General features: G+C 34.6%; 1 protein-coding gene across 3 annotated transcripts in view; it reads left to right on the top strand.

Annotated features, from left to right (window-relative positions):
- The first annotated feature begins 624 nt into the window (after positions 1-624).
- The window catches only part of LOC144970131 (monocarboxylate transporter 7-like), a 31,213-nt gene continuing 11,747 nt past the window's right edge, over positions 625-20,090 (top strand). Inside the window, exons 1-4 of one of the 3 annotated variants that reach the window (XM_078909382.1) lie at positions 740-1,322; positions 4,799-4,943; positions 10,600-11,286; positions 19,659-19,802. In XM_078909382.1, the coding sequence (XP_078765508.1) occupies positions 11,205-11,286; positions 19,659-19,802 (226 nt within the window). In that variant the 5' untranslated portion in view covers positions 740-1,322; positions 4,799-4,943; positions 10,600-11,204. Of the gene's footprint in view, positions 1,323-4,798; positions 4,944-7,413; positions 7,785-10,599; positions 11,287-19,658; positions 19,803-20,090 lie in introns of those variants that run through there. The other 2 variants (XM_078909381.1, XM_078909383.1) reach the window with 2 other exon arrangements.

Consider the following 20,090-nt stretch of genomic DNA (forward strand, 5'->3'; position numbering starts at 1 on the left):
CGTCAATTCTGGAGACTGGTAGTCGAAAAGAGACATTCGGAGGGTGAATAAAAGGAAATATGTCTAAATATAATATAATTATTTTATACACCATTCATTTTCGTTTTTGCAAACCAATTTAAGTACAGTAAATTAAATGCCAAAATAATTCAAAATCAACATTCTGATTGATACTGTATGTATGTCTACACGAAAGCAGAACAAGCTCAGTGATCGACAAGTTACGGAATACTCGTGAAGTGTTCCAAGTAAGTGCGTTCTCATCTTGTACTTACAATAACATCGGATGCTTAGAAAAGACGTCACAGTGACCATTGTTAAAACAAATGTGTGTTTAGTTATGACTAAAGTAATTTTTCAGACAACATTACAAGGTTACACAAGTGAACAAGTGAGTATTTTACATAAATTATTCAACTGATTAATCGAATCTATAATTATTTATTCAACAAGGTTTTTAGAAATAGATGTGCTCGATCCTGGTTGTATGTATCTGATGTTGTTTCGCTTTGCTGCACATTAAGGCAATCTCTCTCTCTCTCTCTCTCTCTCTCTCTCTCTCTCTCTCTCTCTCTCTCTCTCTCTTCAAATCACCCACGTATAAAATCAGCTGAGCTCGTGTACAAGCAAAGCTTTCCGGACCGCTGATCGCTCGGTTCGTCAATGAACTGTCGTTAGAGGTCAGTGCTATCAAGACGCGTGTGGTGAGGATATAAACATACTATCTCTTTCGTGTAACAGATAAAAATCGGAAGTAGGTTTTCTAAAATCGTTGGTGTAATATTATTAAACGCGCACTTCACATTTATGTGATGAGCGAGGAGGCTTATGTATTTGTAAGAAATAATAGCAGAATGCAGCTGCAATATGTAAACAAACGTTGTTAAACCCGTCCTTCGTGTATTAAATGCCTTCCGTGGAGACCTGCAACAGAAGGTTTATAAATAATAAGTTCGTAGAAAAGTGCAAAATTTAATGCAATGTCTATTAATAATTTGTTGTTAACCATTGGCACATCAAAGACTTGATAATAATGGTTGCACTCATAGGCAGATCTCCTCGTATTATTGTTATTGGCTCGAAGTGCAACCGTGTTGCGTGTTTATCGTCCTTAAATGCTTGCTCTAATTATTGATATAACGTGAAAATGTGTCGGGTAGTTCGCTGTGTAGTATGTGAAGGTTGTTTGATAAGAATATTTACTTTCTCATGATAGAGGAGCATTTCTGGTGTACATGTGCCATTCGCATTTTCAAGACAATACTATTAATATTATTCATGATGATGAGGAATTCACTTAAAGAAATATAAAAACGGTTACGGTAAGATAAACGTTAAATAATGTGGCTCGTTTGTAAATGTAATTATTGACATGCCCCTTACAGCTAGTAGGAAAATTTGTGCAATGGAAATATGCATTATTATTATCATTATCATCATCATCATCATCATCATCATTATTATTATTATTATTATTATTATTATATTATTATTATTATTATTATTATTATTACTCTTTTCTTATTATTTATTTATTATTTATTATTATTATTATTATTATTATTATTATTATTATTATTATTATTATTATTATTATTATTATTATTATTATTATTATTATTATTATTGATATTAATCGACGTGTACTCATTTGTACCATTCTACAGACAAACATTTACATTAATACTCAGCACTCTTCTCCCTTTCCTTCCAGTCATAAATAATTTGATTACATGTTTGGCCCCCCCCCCCCCCCTCCATCCCACTCCATCACTCTCACACACAGGCATACACACTAACACATAAACACACAAACACACACACACACACACACATATATATATATATATATATATATATATATATATATATATATATATATATATATGCACACACAAACAGAAACTACAGGTTGCAAAAAACCGGTGTCTCTTTTTTACGAAATCCGCCGGAACCCGACGAAATCCGAAATATTTATGGAAAGTAGGCAGAAGGGAAGTGTACACCAGTGGGGAGTGAACCTGGGACTATGGGTGGTGGTTCTTTTTTATGAAACCCAACGAATGAACCTGGGACTCAGGGAAGTGCATATCAGTGGGGAGTGAACCTGGGACTATGGGAAGAGGATATCAGAGGGAAATGAACCCGGGACTATGGGAGATGAATAATAGTGGGAATTGAAGCCGGACTATGGGTGTTGGGTACCAGAGGAGAATGAACATGAGACCATAGGAGGTGGGCAGCAAAGAGGAATGAACCTGGGACTCAGGAAAGTGCACTTACCCGAGTACCAGGTTCATTCCCCATTGGTGCCCACTTCCCATAACTTTTGACGGTTTCGGTAGTAATTATCACTAAACTGTATTAACCAGACTATTAACGTTCAATGTTACATTAGTTAAGTGTGTTGGTCCGTTATACTCCCGGATTGCAATGTTGTGAGATTCTTTGCCAAACACAAATTATCTAACGCAGTCCACCAAGGATAAATAATCGTTTAATAGCACCAAACGTGTATAGCGTAATTTTTTTATATTTAGTTTTTAATTATTTATAATAATATTATATTCAGTTCGTTATTTAAATTGTTGGTAGAAGCTAATTCTAATAATTAAAACTATAACACTTTGAGGACATTGCTTGTAGGATAAAAACGCAAGTTTTCGCAAGGGGAGAGTTCAAGTGAACTGAATCGATTTGTATTCTTATGGAAACTACCCGTGGCATTATATGTTATTTTAGTGATTTCCCCAGGAGTCTTTGATATGTTTTAGTTCGTATAATAATAATATTTCAGTGACCCAATTTACCTGAGTTTTGTTTGTTTGGTTGGTTTTTGTTTGTTTGTTTTTTTTGCTTAATTGTTTGTTCTGTTGACATCTTCTTTTTTAACTGTGAAAGTAACACATTTCTTATTTTAGAACATATTTTCAATTCTTCTCACTCGCAATGTGCAATGTGACGACAGAATATTTACAATGTTCTTGAAATTTGCGAAAATCTGGAGACAATTTTCATCTCGAAGACCGCCGTTTACCGTTAAAATCAAGAGCGTAGTGACAGCAATGCGACTCAGGTTGCAATGAAGTTCGGATTGCATTGCTGATACTGATCTCTTTACCGAATCATTTAGCTGGATGTAAAGTGGTAGCAAAATGGAACGTGACCTGAAAAGAGTGAATAGTTGAATTATGTCCAAAAGTAAACCAGGAAATTGGGACATGAGTTTGTGCTTTCTTTATCGATAATCCATGCGAATGAATTAAAATAGCTTAACCAAACATGAATAAAGACCAAATGTGGCTTTAATATGATTAGTATTATTAACTGTTAACTACCGTACTCGGGAAAGACACGTATTTAAAATTTGGACAGAAAACTCGTCCTTCAAATATCGATCGATTTAGATGACCGGAGTTAAGTCCTCTTTACTCAGAGTCTGTGTCTCACAGTACTCAGGTGTAAGATGATGTACCTTGCTGATAGCAGCCTTTTAATAGTCGAAAAAATAAATAATAGCATCAGCAGCTTACATGCGTCATGTTTCTTACTGCATGCTAAGTATTGCTGTTTGTTTTTGAGACCCGTTTAAAAACACTTTAACACATTTAATGTACCTATATTGCGCTTTATAAAACCTCATGTTTTTCAAGAGTATAAATTATCTATATAAGCGTTTAAAAGAGACAAGACAAAATGATAGAAAGAGTTAATTTTGTAAATATGACTCGTATAATATTAAATCAGTGACTCAACGCTGGGATTAGAATTTTGAGGTCATAGTCATCCTCCCAGTCACTGACCACGCTTGACTATGTTATAAGGTTGGGGGGGGGCGGTGGGGGGCGCCAAAATAATATGTAACTCACTCACCACCTTAAGCATTATGCAAAAAAAAATGATAAAATTGTACGTCTGTAGTAATACTATTAATAATAATAATAATAATAATAATAATAATAATAATAATAATAATAATAATAATAATAATAATAATAATAATAATAATAATAATAATAATAATGATAATAATAATAATAATAATAATAATAATAATAATAATAATAATAATAATGATAATAATAATGATAATATAATAATAATAATAATAATAATAATAATAATAATAATAATAATAATGATAATAATGATGATGACAATAATAACAATATTAATAAGCTAGCGCTCTCGCTTCATATGCAAATGTACCCAGATCGATTCTGGATGCAGTCGAGATTTTTTTTTCTTCTGTCCTTTCCTGTCCACCCAGCAAAGATCGGGTAGCTGAGTCAGATCTGATGGAAAGTACTTTGCGATAGACTAGCGGTTCTATCCAAAGGGTAGTAAACAATTGCTATTGTCTGTCTCACGCTATAGAAATCGGGGAAAAACTCCGGCTCCGTCGGTCCAATTGCTCAACATAGATAAGGCTAAAAGATATAGTGGAATGTAATTATTTAAAAAGACAAAAAAAAAACAACAAAAAAAAAACAAAAAACAAAAAAAAAAACAACCTAATTTACCACGATCTCAGTGCTTACTTTCTTAAAGCTTAACAGGGAGTTTAATTTGAATAGAACAGTCAGCTTTATATGTGAAGAATGGAGTTCTATGGCTTTTGTGTACCATGAAGCATTTGCCGGAGTGCTCGTTTCGCATGTACTCCCGCTTTTCTTGCTTCCCGACTAACGAGCATTGTGGCGGAAACCACTGTATGTTTTGTTTGTATCGTTCAGCAAGAGATAAAAACAAACTTCCCTACACTTATATAAAACATTATTTTTCTTGTTCAAACCAGCTTATCACTCAAGTGACGACCAAAAGATTGTGACTTCATTATCTCATCAACCAATGGGAGCGATCTATATTCGTGATTTCGTCCAACCCGAGTCATCACTCACATGATTTGTTGCTGTCCAACGATTGGATATTTCTTAACAAATGTAAACACACTGCTTTGTTTATGAAAGTTGTAAACACGTGTTAAGCTGAACAAAATGACAAATCGTGATGTTAGATATTTCAAAAGCTGTGAATACTTTTCACTATGAGGGCCATTTTGAGCACGCTTTGCAATGTGACCAATGACCTCGAGCACATGTATAATTTAGCCTATAGTCACTCGGCAGCTTTGATAACTATTATTATTATCTACTACTTGTTGCTTTTTGTTTGCATTGATCAAATTTATTTTATTAATATCGATTGCATTTCAGAGGTTATGAGTTATCTTTATCGATTTGATTACGCCCCAGTATTATGTTTGCGTTAAAAAAAAAAAACCCCACAAACATGTATTGTCGTTTACAGTGTGCTTGGATCACTTGGACTGTGTCTGCTTATCTACTCATTAGATTAAAACACGCAACCTATTTTTATATAGGTCACGCATGCATGAGTATAAATGATCAATAAATTTATAGAGCTAACCATATGGTGACGCCATGGTGACGCCGTCAAAACAAAAAGACTGACAGCACATGGTAAAACACATGTGCTTACCTCCGACCGTTCACTATCCATAGCAAATTATAGAAACAAATAACCATACATATGTAGTTGCTAGGTGGCAAAAGAAAAAATATTCCACCAAAATAGTGTCAAGACATATTGATATTTTATGAAACATATGGTAAGTTATCAAAAATTACTGTCGATCTATTTTTAGACCTCGTTAAAGTTAATTATTCAAAATTAATGCGCTTCTGTGAACAAAACGAGAACTATTTGGACCCTGATTTTAGAGTAATTTTGCCATATAGGGTGAATTTAACAAGTATAACAAATTTTTTGTGCAAGCTTGATTTTACTAAAAGTGTATCATCTACAATGTAAATAAAAATAAACTGGAGATCTATTTTGTACGCAACGTTGTTCTGCTCCAAAAGTTCCTATTCACCAGCCTCGAACGCGAGACAAAGCGATACAAACGATTTCAATTTCAGTGTTTGAGTTTGTAATTTGTTTCGTTTGAAAAGACCCATAATATTTTTCCGGATGTCTCACTCGCATGATTTTAGTATGCTTTGTAGATTTGTTTTCATCTATACGATTCACTTCGTAAGTTCACTAATAGTCACTATCTATAGATAGTATGCGCTTGGCTAAGAAGCTCATAACATTGCCATCCAGAAGTGTAACGGACCAACACACAAAACTGTGTGTAACCCTGAACGTTTATAGTCGGGTTAATAGATAATATGCGCTTGGCAAAGAAGCTCCTGCTACATATGACTTTTTGCTGTTGTTTTTTGCTAAGGGAAAGTGTGTGTGTGTGTGTGTGTGTGTGTGGGGGGGGGGGGGGGGGGTGACAGAGAGAAAGGAAGGTTAGGGATAAAAAAATTAGGGGATTTGGGGTGGGATATTTTTTTTAAAAGAGAAAGTGTCCCACTCAACCCGTTGTCGTATCTTTGAGTAGACAGTCCGCTGATAAGCAATGTGTAAACGATTGAACTCTAAAATAAAACTAGACAACCAACGAAAGCAATTTACCATAGGTCAATCAGCTTTTATTACTGTGTCATACCGAAAGTGGCTCTTTTCGTTTGATGAATAGGAGCATCAGCTCTACCAACACACTCTTCTTGTCTGATGATTAGTTAAGCGAGGCGCTATCTTTCGCTATTTTCCCTCGTCTCGATTGAAATAAATCGACTTTTTCAACAGATATTTGTCACAGGGTAATTGACTTATATTTACAAAGCCATCATGCTTCATACATGTTGCGTTTATAAATGCAACAATCGAGTTGCGAATGATAGAAGTCGCCGTTTTCCATCGATAAGATCAAACGAGGGAAATGATAATCATTATTTCTTATTAAAATATCAGTATCGCTGCTATATATATATATATATATATATATATTATATATATATATATATATATATATATATATATTATATTTGTGTGTGTGTGTGTGTGTGTGTGTGTGTGTGTGTTTGAAATGGAACTTTTAAAATTGACTTGCTTAAAAGTCTGTAGGAAAAGAGGCGCGTCCACTGTTCCACATGCATTTTTTAAATCTCGTTTTAAACTAATTTAGTGGAAAAGCACTGTGAAATTATAAGCTTATAGTTAACCGTTATCATTGAGGTAAAGATTTATATCATAGCAGCTCTTATGATTGTAAGATTCGCAAAGACTTCCGAGAGTACTTTATAGAGAATTGAGAGGTATCTACGGTAAACACTTGAGATTTAGACCCAGTTCTCCATTAAAATGAAAATAGCTCTGCGCATGGCGGAAGTCATCGTATTTTATCAAACTAAAAGAGGACCACGCCCACTTTGTTTAGAGTGAAGAGTCCTTTCCTTTAAGTCCAAGGTGTAAACAAAATAGTTGATTCGATCGTTATGACATGTGTCAAGGGCGTGTTTTGATGGGGCATCACGTGGTTGGCTCTATAACGATAACACAAAAATGTAATCGATTTTACACATTCATTACCCTGGAAGTGTTTATCCTACTTTGCGTAATAGGATAGAGTTGAAATACAGTCACATACAGTTTTGTGACAGATTATATCAAAACGGTTTTTCTGTCGCGTTAAACATGTCGGTGAAAATTACAATTTAATCTTAAAATGCTGTCTCTTCAAGAATTTCAAGAGAGTTTTTTGTTGTTATTTTTTAGAAAAAGGATTTATTTGTGATTTTGATTGGATAACAAATGTGTTAAGTACTTTTTTACTAAACTGCTTGCAGTGTATAATGCATCTTGCTTATCTTCGTCTACTTTTGTAGTACCCATGTTCCGCAGTTGTAATGATGCTACATTTTTAGGTAAAATACTCATAACATCCGCCTGTCGGTTATAACCAAGACACAAAACTGTAGTAACCTTGAACGTTTATATTCTGATTGATATAATTTAGTGAGTAGTAATCACCAAAATAATTATAATTGATCTTTTTTATAGCGCAATATCCACTAAAAGAGCTCAAAGCGCTTTACAAGTGGTCTCTGGCCAACAGCAACATTTAACATATAGGACGGTACATGACGCCTGTTAGGCGATATTACATTTTTTCAGACAGAGACAACGCTGTTAACAGCCAGGTACTCATTTTACACTTGAGTACGGTGAGAGAATGTGAGTAAAGAGCCTTCTCATAGGACTCAACTGTGCGCCGAGCGAGGCTCGAACCCAGGACCTTCCGATCCGAAAGCGAGCGTCATACCACTATACCATATAGCAGCTGTCTAAATCACTAAAAGAGCCGATGACGTTAGTTTCGTTTCTTCTATAGTAGGACTGACTTCACTTAAGTCCGCTATGTTTGAGTTTAGTAAAAAAAAAATGAATGTTGTTCTCTCTTATTCATAGGTTAAATTTTAAACCATAAGATGTGGAAGTATTAGACTTTTTGTTGATCCGTAGCTCAACGCCAACACAATGTCACCCACATTGTACAGAAATGATGAGTGCCATTTTAATCGATCAGCATTTGAAGGAAGAGTTTTCTAGCCAAATTTTTTTCAATATGTGTTTTATCAGAGGACGGCAAGAGTCACAGCTTTCTATAATATTATGTGGGTAGAATAGAGGATGTTATTAATTATTTTTAATGACTAAGATCACGTCAGAGAGATATGATATGAATTAATTTGTGAATAGTGTATGAACAATATCCCTTTAGTCGTTATGTATTTAAATACACAATAGCGCCCCCCCCCCCCTCCTGTGTAGATAGAACGAAGCTGACGTCACTCAAGTCTTTGTTCTTGTTTTATTTTTTTATTTTTTTTTTGCCATCCGTTTTGATGAGTAATTCTCACTAAACTGTGTTAACCAGACTACAAGCGTTTAAGGTTACACATAATATTTTGTATTGGTAACGTATCTTTGTTATTGCATTTATCGTTGCCTAAATGAGTGACAGGTGCGTTTTACGAGATTTAAATAATTTTATTTCTTTAGAATTTATTCCAAAGGAAGCTTGGATGGAATAATAAGGCGTTTACCGCAGAGCAGTGCCGCAAAGTGATACCACACATACCACGCAACGTGACGGGGAATCGAACTCGGTACCATCAGGGTACGATGCAAAGGCCATATCATTGCCCACGTGCTACCATATTATGTGTGTTTTAGGCCGTCAAGTAAAACTAAAGAATTAATAAAGCGTATTATCCACTAAACGTGTTCAAAGCTCTTTACAAGGGATTCAGTAGCCAACAGCAGCATATAATATATGATATTATATACATATAACATATAATAGGAGACATGATACCTGTTAGGCGATATTACAATTTTTGCTAGTTGCCAAGTTTACACTTGAGTGCGACGAGAGAATGTTGGTAAAGAGCTTTTTTTTCCCCAGTGACTCGACTCAACTATGCGCCGATCAGAGTTAGACTCAAACCCCGGACCTTCCGAAGACAATTGTCAAACCACAAGATCTCAAATTGATTTAATTTAATTGAGCTTTTATATAGGGCAATATCCACTTAACGTGCTCAAAGCGCTTTACAAGGGGTCCCTGGTCAACAGCAACATTTAACATGTAGGACGAGACTTGACGCCAGTTAGGCGATATTACAATTTTTCGGACAAAGACAACGCTGTTAACGGCCAGGTACTCATTTTACACCTGAGTACGGTGAGAGAATGTGAGTAAAGAGTCTTTTCCAAGGACTCAACTATGCGTCGAGCGAGGCTCGAACCCAGGACCTTCCGATCCGAAAGCGAGTGTCATACCACTAGACCACAGAGCCGCACAAATACTCCAAAAAGGATATCAGATTATGGTTACTCGCATTATAACAAACTTTATTACAAGTTGAGCGCCTATAATCATGTAAATTGATGTGCTTTTAATTATCATCTCTCGGACTGTCAATACCACAAAATAACGTATGTGGTATTGCATACCTTGTTCTGTCTAGAAAGCATTACCAACTATCCTTTACATAAAATACTCGCTAAAAGAGCATTGTTAATTTACTATTATAGTAAACCGTTCATCACAGTTGTATATATATATATATATATATATATATATATATATATATATATATATATATATATATATATATATATATATATATATATATATATATCTCTCTCTATCTATCTATCTATCTATCTATCTATCTATCTATCTATCTATCTATATATATATATATATATATATATATATATATATATATATAGGTAGATAGATAGATAGATAAGAGAGAGAGAGAGAGAGAGAGAGAGAGAGAGAGAGAGAGAGAGAGAGAGAGAGAGAGAGAGAGAGAGAGAGAGAGCTACAACTGTGATGAACGGTTTACTATAATAGTAAATTAACAATGCTCTTTTAGCGAGTATTTTATGTAAAGGATAGTTGGTAATGCTTTCTAGACAGAACAAGGTATGCAATACCACATACGTTATTTTTGTGGTATTGACAGTCCGAGAGATGATAATTAAGAGCACATCAATTTACATGATTATAGGCGCTCAACTTGTAATAAAGTTTGTTATAATGCGAGTATATATATATATTTGGAGGCTGTTTTATTCAATTTTGTAAAAAAAAAAATGTACATTACCAATGCTATTTTCTTCATTATATTGACCATTCGTTTTGTTTTCCCCCTCTTTTTCCAGAAGCATCAAGCAATATCAAGCACTTCAAGGATTATACGGATTCAAGATAGAAATATGATTTGCAACTCAATATTATACATATTGTATAGGTGGAGACAACGAGTCCAAGTGTCAAGACTTTAATTCAGGCCATTGGGCAATAACCATAACATCTCTCTAAACAAGTTATTCTAACAATAACAAAAGAACGATGCTAATGTTAAATTAATAAACGGTCACTGCTTTCTTTATTATTGCCATATCACGTCAAAAGGACGACAAAAACTTGTGACAGATGACAGCAATTTGTTGAATGCTTGCTTGCTTGATTGATTGATTAAGTTATTGATTCACCTACTGATTAGAGGAAGATTAATTGGTTAGATAGACCTAAGATAGATGTACTTGAAATCGTGTTTTGTTCTGCTTTGTTTTTGAGTGCCGCTTTTCAACGTATTAATAAGCATCGTGCATCACTAAGAAAGAAAAAAAATATTGCATTGATACAACTTGGATACCACAATCATCTTGACTCAAAGTGAAATGTTGTGCATGCAAAAAAGACGCCCGTTTAACATCTATGTATGATACCTAGTCTATATAAATCTATGATTGGTTAACACGCAATGGGGAAGGCACCTTTTGACTTCATCACAACTAACACGTCTCATCCTCTGGACAAAGGATGGTCGTGGGTCATCATGATAGGTGAGTAAATAAATACAACTCATTCCTTTCTATTTTCATCTTATTGTTAGTATGTGGGCCCAACACCTCAAACCGGTATTATGCTGGGCTGGATTAGATGCCCAGGGGTCCCGAGATCTCAGTTGATAGAGCACTCGCTTCACATACAAAGGGACCAAGATCAATCCTGGATGCAGACGAGATTTTGTTTTACACCCCCCCCCCCCTCCTCCATGTCCACCCAGCAGTGATTGGGCAGCTGGTTCTGTTAGATCTGGTGGAAAGTACTTTGCGATAGACGAGCCAATCAAAGGGGTAGCAAGCAATTGTTATTGTCCGTTTAACGCTATAGACAAAATCTCCAAAGTATGCCCTGGTCCATGATGTGGCGGTTTAACTGGATTTCACTGTGTGTACTCAAAATCGAAAAGTGGTAGCTTTTGATTCTTGTTAATTTTAGCAGAAGGGCATTGCATATTAAGATAAAGTTCATTGCCATTTAGATAATAGGTAATAATTAAATCATGAACGATACACTAACTTTCGCCTTCAATTTAGAATAAGCAGTTGATAGTTAGATAACCCATTTGTGACCCATCATCTCAAAACGGTATTATGTCAAGATGAAGTAGGTAGTTGAAACTGAATTTCGATGGTCGTTGGATCAAACCTGTGAACTCCCGGTTTTCACGATCGGCGGATAAAAACTCTGAAGTCTACATCAAGCTTTGCGCACTATGTTTTATTACATTAACATTTTAATTTTTTTTTCGTATGGAGACAACGGTGAGTGTTAACGGCCAGGTACTCATTTTCACCCTGAGTACGGTGAGAGAATGGGAAAAAAGAGACTTTTCCAAGGACTCAACCTATGCGCCACTCGGGACTCGAACCCAGGACCTTCTGATCCGAAGGCGATTGTCATACCACTAGACCACAAATTTTCTTCGAAGACAACTCTGTTGCCGGTTAGGTAGCTACTAATGTTACATCTGAACACGATAGCAGAAAATTGGGAGCCTTTTCCAAAGACTCGAACGAAGGACCTACCAGTCCGAAGGGAGGCGGCCATATATTATAATACTCCAAGCTTTATGGTTTTTTATTTTGTTTGTTTGATTTGTTGTTGTCTTTGTTGTTGTTGTTGTTGTTGTTATTTTGTTTTCTTTGTATTTTTTTTTTTTTTGACATTTCGAATTTACAAGTTTAACAATGGCATGGCGCATAATATAAGATATAAACATCATCTTAAAATCATGGCCGTGATAACGATGAGGAAAATCATTAACATCTAACATTATGCTAGTCGTGGTTGCAAGTGAAAATGATCTCCTGGTAACCATCTTCCGTTAATCTAAATCTTTTTAGTAGAGCGTCTTTAATTTTACCATAGTCATCTGCATCTTCAGTTGTTAAGGTATAGAAAACTTTTAGCGGTTCTCCGGATAAGCAGTTAATCAAGGCTGTGGCCCATTTGCTTTCTGGCCAACGATAACCTTTAGCCTGAACTTCGAATCGGTGTAAGAAGGATTCTAGACAGTCTGAGCGTTCATCGTATGTTGGCATGCGTGGAAGTTTCACGAAAAATTCATCACTATTATTATGTTTTCTTTCATGACCGGTTTTTGTTTTTTCAATTTCCAGCATCATTTGGGTCCTTTTGGTTTCTTCTTCTGCTAAAGCTATTTGTCTTTTTAGTTCCCTTTCTTGGACTCTTTCTTCTCGTTCTTCTCTACGTATTCTTTCTTCGTGTTCTTTTTCTTCTCTACGAATTCTTTCTTCATTTTCTTCTCTACGAATTCTTTCTTCATTTTCTTCTCTACGAATTCTTTCTTCGTGTTCTTTTTCTTCTCTACGAATTCTTTCTTCATTTTCTTCTCTACGAATTCTTTCTTCATTTTCTTCTCTACGAATTCTTTCTTCTTTTTCTTCTTTTATTTTCTCTTCGCACCATGAAAATATTCTTTCCTGGGTATTTCTAAGTCCTTTGCGAGACTTAAGTATCTTTTATATGCTTCCATGTTGCAATAAATTAGTTACGATGTTTTATATATATTATATTGACAGGATACTGTTACTGACTGTTTTATTTATTTACACTTACTGGAATGAACTGTTCTATTTTTAGAAATCTCTCTCTCTCTTATTTCAACTTATTATGTATGTTGAATTTGATGCCTTTTATCGTTATATCTTATAAAGCAATGTGTCAATACAATGCGGAGTTATTATGACTCGAGTCCATAACAATGTGTCAATCGCGTGTACTCTAAACTATGTTACTACGAAAAATGTATCACCAATGTGTGTGACTCGTCGTTAGTTTGTGTACAATTATTCGCAATGACGCTAATATACTAGAGTGTGATAACACTAATAGGATGCCAAAATAATCCCAAGTTATCTATCACTAAATATAACACGACGGCTAGTAGACTCCTTTTATTATCTATTTAGTTTTTAAAGACTCACTTTTCAGAACATAATATCTAAGTGGTTTTCGGTAACAGTAATATGCCAAAAATGCATTTAAAACAAATCACTATGCAAAGCAAATCACGATGTCTATAGTTACTATGTGATGCCCAACTCATGTAAAAGAGAATAATGAAGGATATATTTACCAACTCAGTTCGTGGCTGGGACCTCTCTCTTGTTCAATGGTTGTTCAACAATTGTAATTAGGCATTGAAGAGTGTTTAACAGTGATGTCTGAAATACAAAACAATAAAATATCGTAAGATTTACAATAGTTACAAAATGTGCTCACAACACTGAGTGATTGGATGATAGGTGAATGAATCGTTATGGAATGTAAACATATTGAAAACAATTCATGAATTAGGCAAACAACAAAATGAAATGAGTGATATAATAACAAAGTGGACAAGGAATGAATGAATGAATAACTGAGTGAATAGATGAATGAATGAATGAATGAATGGATAATGTATGAATGAACGAATGAAGGGAGGAATAAATGTATGAATGATTGGATAAATGAGTGAATAAACGAATGAATTGATGAATGAATGAATAATTTATAAATGAATAAATGAATGAAGGAATGAATCAATAAAATGCTATTCAATTTGAATGAAAGAATGAATGGATAAATTGCTATTCCATTTAAATGAAGAAATGAAAAAGAAAAAAAAATTAATCCTGTAAATAGGGAGTTCAATTAAAATATGATCAAGTGGGGCAATTAAGAGTTTTACAATTTAAACTTTAAAGTTAGATGAAATAGATATAAGTAACTAAATAAATTCAATTCTTTATATGTGTCCCTCCAAAATGTCATAGTCTCAAGTGAGTAAAGAGCTACTCGACTATGCATAAAGATATATGTAGAATGAGGCCCCAGAATTTACTAGTTACTATAAATGAAAAACAATTAACGATTTGTTTACAATGAAATAAAAATAATGATGAAATTTAATTAAAAGAGATAAACAGTGATCGTGGCAGTTACAAATAGAGATATGAATATTTTACGTAACTTATGATAATATGTCAGGTTCATAAGTTTACGTTTCCAGGCAGTTGATGGGCTTGGATGATCTATTCCTCTGATAACAGGATTGGACTCGTAAAATTCCACTTCCAGGCAATTGGTAAGAAGTTATTGTGTAGTCCTTTGACAGCGGGCTTGGGTTTGATCCTTGAAGATTATACAATCAAAGTTAAAAGCTCCGGCGTCTTAATGGTGTAGATATAATATCTACAAAGTCCCAAAAGATAAAAATCTTCCAGTATATATATAGGAATAGAGCGACTGGCCGTCCGGCATAGATTGTGGAGAGAAAGTGAGTGTCAAATGTTAGACCTATCAGCTTTTATAATAAGTGGCTACGTGACAGAATGTAGAACGAAAAGTATTCACTAATTAGAAATTAATTCGAGGGAAGGCTATAAAAGGAAAGACGATCTAATATTAGAAGGTAAAGTTTATCTAAGCCTACCGAAATATAACTGGAGTGAGATGAATTCAGTTCTTAATAAAATAAAATTTAATAAGATAATTGTGAACAACCTTTACTGTGACAGCTATGATCAAATCCATATCTACATATCTATATATTATAAAGATTTGTCCTTCAGGGACACCAGATTTATGGTCCGATTTAGTCTCAGTTTCTGACATGCTGAAAAAATGATGATGGTTATGGTGATGACGATGATCATTATTATGATTCTTCTTCTTCTTCTTCTTCTTCTTCTTCTTCTTCTTCTTCTTATTATTATTATTATTATTATTATTATTATTATTATTATTATTATTAACTTTATTATTATTATTATTATTATTATTATTATTATTATATTATTATTATTATTATTATTAGTAGTAGTAGTAGTAGTAGTTAGTAGTAGTAGTAGTAGTAGTAGTAGTAGTAGTAGTAGTAGTAGTATAGTACTAGTAGTAGTAGTATTTATAGTATTTATAAATCACATTATTTCATAATCATTATTAATGGAGCTAAGATCACGTGACCACAAAAAAAAAACCAACGCTTAGAGGATATTTTACAGTTGAAAAGTGGTCTTTCAAAATTCCCTAACTGCGTTTTTTTCCCCATTTTGAGATATTGAGGATTATTTCCCCTAAAATTTCTCATTCAGTCTATTATATTTTATATTCAAATTTCAAATTCACACAAATCTAGGGAAATTCATGTGCCATTTGATTCTTAAAATAAAGTTTACGTTTCAATTTATCTCATGGATGGAAAATATCAAAAAGTAGAAAAATCGACTTAATGAGTTTTGGAAAATCAGCCTTCAGTTCATAAATCCTAATCAATTTTGAAATAAGTATACCTTTGAAAAGTGTGTGTGTGTGTGGGGGGGGGGTGTGCGTGTGCGTGTGTGTGTGTGTGTGTGTGTTAGTGGGCCCACGCACATAGATGAGCAGTATTGGAAATGATAATTTATATGTAAGGGTCTTCTCGTTGACAAAAAGTCATTGCAACAGAAAAAAAGTATGGTGCTTTCCTATTTTAGATGACATCAAAAGTAGTCCTGCAGAGTCAGTTGGCCCACGGAGTTGGAGCTTATACCGGTTTCTATACCGTGAAACAGATGAAAGCAATTGGTTGCTACCCGTCGGATGGGACTCTAGTCTATAGCAAAGTACTTTCCGCCAGATCTAACGCACCCAGCTACCCAATCACTGCTGGGTGGACAGGGATGTCAGAAAAAAAAATAATCTCGATGTCACTCGGGATCAATATCGTTCCCTGTGCGTGTGAAGCTCTACCGCCTGAGCTATTGAAACCTTCTGATGACAAGAAAGTGTCAAACCGAAATTCAAACGAGACGCAATTTAGATTGAGCTTCGATTGAACGCTAGATCTATGTGTTAATCGTGTATTTTGTGCTCGACTATTTAGCAACTATAATACGAGACGGTGGTCACAAAAACAAAACAAAACGCGCGGCTCTTTGTCGGCTTGTGCCTCTGAGACTCTTCATTGGATTTCTTTCAAATTCAAAATACAAACAAAACAATTCCTCATCCGAAGACTGAGAAAATTTTATGAATATGAATTGAGAAATAAAAAAGATGCAGTGATTTTTTCAAAACCTTGTCCTGAAATACAATATCAGAGAAAAATGATGCAACATTGCAGAGAGTAAAATGGCAATGGTCTTAACGTTTGTTGCCATTTTTTAGCAAACGTGCTAAGGTGCTGTATGTGGGGAACAGGAAGTGGAAAAGTGAAACAGATTTGAAGTTGGGGGATGCCTCTATTCAAATTGTTGACAAAGTGAAAAACCTTGGCACATTCTTAGACTCTGGACTGTCGATGGAGCATCAGGTTAATAATTTGGTTAGATCTCTCTTTTTCCAACTAAAAAAGATTGCTTCCATTAGACGGTTCATATCTGAGGATGTGACCAAGCACCTGGTTGTGTCCCTCGTACTATCGAAATTGGATTATTGTAATGCTCTGTTGTTTGGCGTTTCGCAATACAATCTGAAACGTCTTCAGATTGTCCAAAACAGCGCTGCCAGACTAGTATTTATGAAGCGTAGGTGCGACTCTGCCGGACCTCTACTTCATGACCTGCATTGGCTGCCTGTAGAGAAAAGAATTAAATTCAAAGCTTGTGTTTTAGTGTATCGTTGTCTTGAAGGTACTGCCCCTTCCTACCTTTCAGAACTAATTGAAAGATATTCAAAACCCCGCCCCTTACGTTCGGCCAGTGATTCCACAAAACTAGTTGTCCCTCGAATTCGGAAAAATGCTGGAATGAGATCCTTTTCTCATTTCGGACCCTCTATTTGGAACGCCTTACCGCAGAGCATTCGTGAAAAAGAATCTTTGTCTATTTTTAAACGTTCGCTTAAAACATATTTGTTTCGATTTTAGTAGATGGTATGAGAAGCAAGATAGGTTTGGTTTGTGTTGTGTGTTGTATTGTGTGTGTGTGTATGTGTGTGTGTGTGTGCTTGTGTGTGTGAATGAGTATGTTTCAGCCAAAGTAATTTGTAATTTAAGCGCTTAGAGTCTGGTGTCTCGGAGTTATAGCGCTATATAAGTTTTCAGCATTATTATTTATTATTATTATTTAATTATGTCACCATAAACAATATTTTTATCATAATTCTCATCATGTAAGAAATCGTCTATATAGCACACTCATATGCATATTTTGGTCCAACGATTACAAAGTTCAATAGCGCCGCTGTCCTCTTTAATGACCCAATGGAGTCTATTTTTCCAACTTGAAATGCATTTCCGAATTTCATCAATGGTTACTCCCAGCATAAATAATTCTTTCTCTCAAGGTTTTTTCCGTGAATGCAGATCTTTGTCCACTATAAACCTTCTTGGTAAAAGAATTCCAAATTGCGTAATCCATGGATTCAGCCGGATGGTTGAGGCGGCCAGTTGTCTTTCTCTATGAAATAGATATTCTTACTTCGCATAATTTGCTTGTATGGGATGTAGCACCATCTTGTTGAAAATCGAAATTCCTTCCTGGATAAAAGTGTCCACAGTCTGATAAAAGAGTGTCTTCTAATAGTTTTATGTAATTATCAGCATAGAGGTTTGCAGGCGTAACAACACGTGTCTTCCTTACAAAATTACAACGCGCAAAAGCCACATTAAGTTACATCATCTTCTCAATATCGAAATTTTTTGGTGGTGTTACAATATCTTATATTATTCAAAAACCGTTAATAGAATTATTTTGATTTAGTAATTCTATTGATAAAGAATAGTTCTAATTGTAATAAAAAATTTAAAAATATATATTTAAAACATTTTTACAATAGAAGTAAATAAATAGAGGCGCCTTTTTTGTGTGACCACCTGATATAATATACTAATATCGGCTGGTTAATACGCTCAACAGTCGCAACGTCACTTCCCTCGTAATGCATGACGCATGGTAACTAAGTAATTGGCGCTGAACTATCGGAACAATTGCGGACGCCCTTATGAAATATTTCTCCGGCGAGTATAAAAACGTATCCAGAGGGGAAAAAAAATTATAAATCTGATCATGTTTTGACTTTTACACATTCTGATCACAAGACATATGAAAACTTCTAGCCAGCATGAAGAACGCTTTTCTTTGTTTAGAACCACGATGGCCGCCGTTGCTGTGCGACGTGACATCAGACTATTGAATCCAATTGGTAAGGAAGAAATGTATTGCGAAATATTTTTAACAGGTTTATATTACGATTGTCAGTTTGTTGTGTTTATGCCTTTCTATTTTTTGGTCACAAACAACCCTATCACGGTAGTTAGTGAGGTCCATTCGTATGAATGACGATTCTTTTGTTATTTACATTGAATTCATTGCAACACAAAACTTAGTCTGGTGTTGCCTTTGTTTGGACGTGGTAAAGCAACCATTGTTTTACAATTTCAATCGTAAAAATCAATGCAAAATATATGCCACATTTTAAAAACCAAAGTCATGACGAACTGTAAGGTTGTATTCCACATATAATAAAGCTGAGTTAGTAAGCTTTCATGTATTGAGTATTAATTCTAATTTCTCAAATCAATGAAAAAATGGTAATTACAAAAAAAAAAAAAAAATAACACGCAAAAAGAAAAACAAACAAACCCCAAAACGGAAAACAACGAGAGCTTCTATATATCGCAAGATCCTCTTTACGTGCTGTAAATATACGCATTCAGGTGTAACAACCGTTAACAGCGTTTTCTCTGTCGGAAAAATAAATATAACATCGCCTAACAGGTGTCGAACTTCGTGTTGCTTTTTGCTAAGGACTTCTTGTAAAGCGCTTTGAGCACGTTTAGTAGATATTGCGCTATATAGATCTCGTGTTTTAAAATACATGAAATTGTTTTGTTGTTTTTTGTTTACTCTAAATGCCCTATCCCCCATTTTTCTACCAGCTGCCTTTGGATCTCAGTTCATCGTCATAGGCTATCAGAGATCGTTCGGACTTTTGTTTGTTGCCTTTCAAGAACGATATGGTTACTCATCAGCATTGTTGTCCGCTGTCAATGGCATTCAAAGTCTTATCTACAGCTTTGCAAGTACGTTTCAAAGAACGGTGACTGTTATCAGAGATTAGAGTAGCATTGATGCTGGTATAGTTATAAAGCATGTCATATCATATCGTATCATATCATAATATCATATCATATCACATCATATCATATCATATTCATATCATATCATATCATATCATATCATATCATATCATATCATAATCATATCATATCATATCATATCATATCATATCAATCATATCATATCATATCATTATCAATCATATCATATCAATCATATCATATCATATCATATCATATCTATATCATATC

Source organism: Berghia stephanieae, chromosome 4, assembly GCF_034508935.2.
Source record: "Berghia stephanieae isolate SIO BIC M18660-M18661 chromosome 4, UCSD_Bste_1.3, whole genome shotgun sequence".
Taxonomy (NCBI): domain Eukaryota; kingdom Metazoa; phylum Mollusca; class Gastropoda; order Nudibranchia; family Aeolidiidae; genus Berghia; species Berghia stephanieae.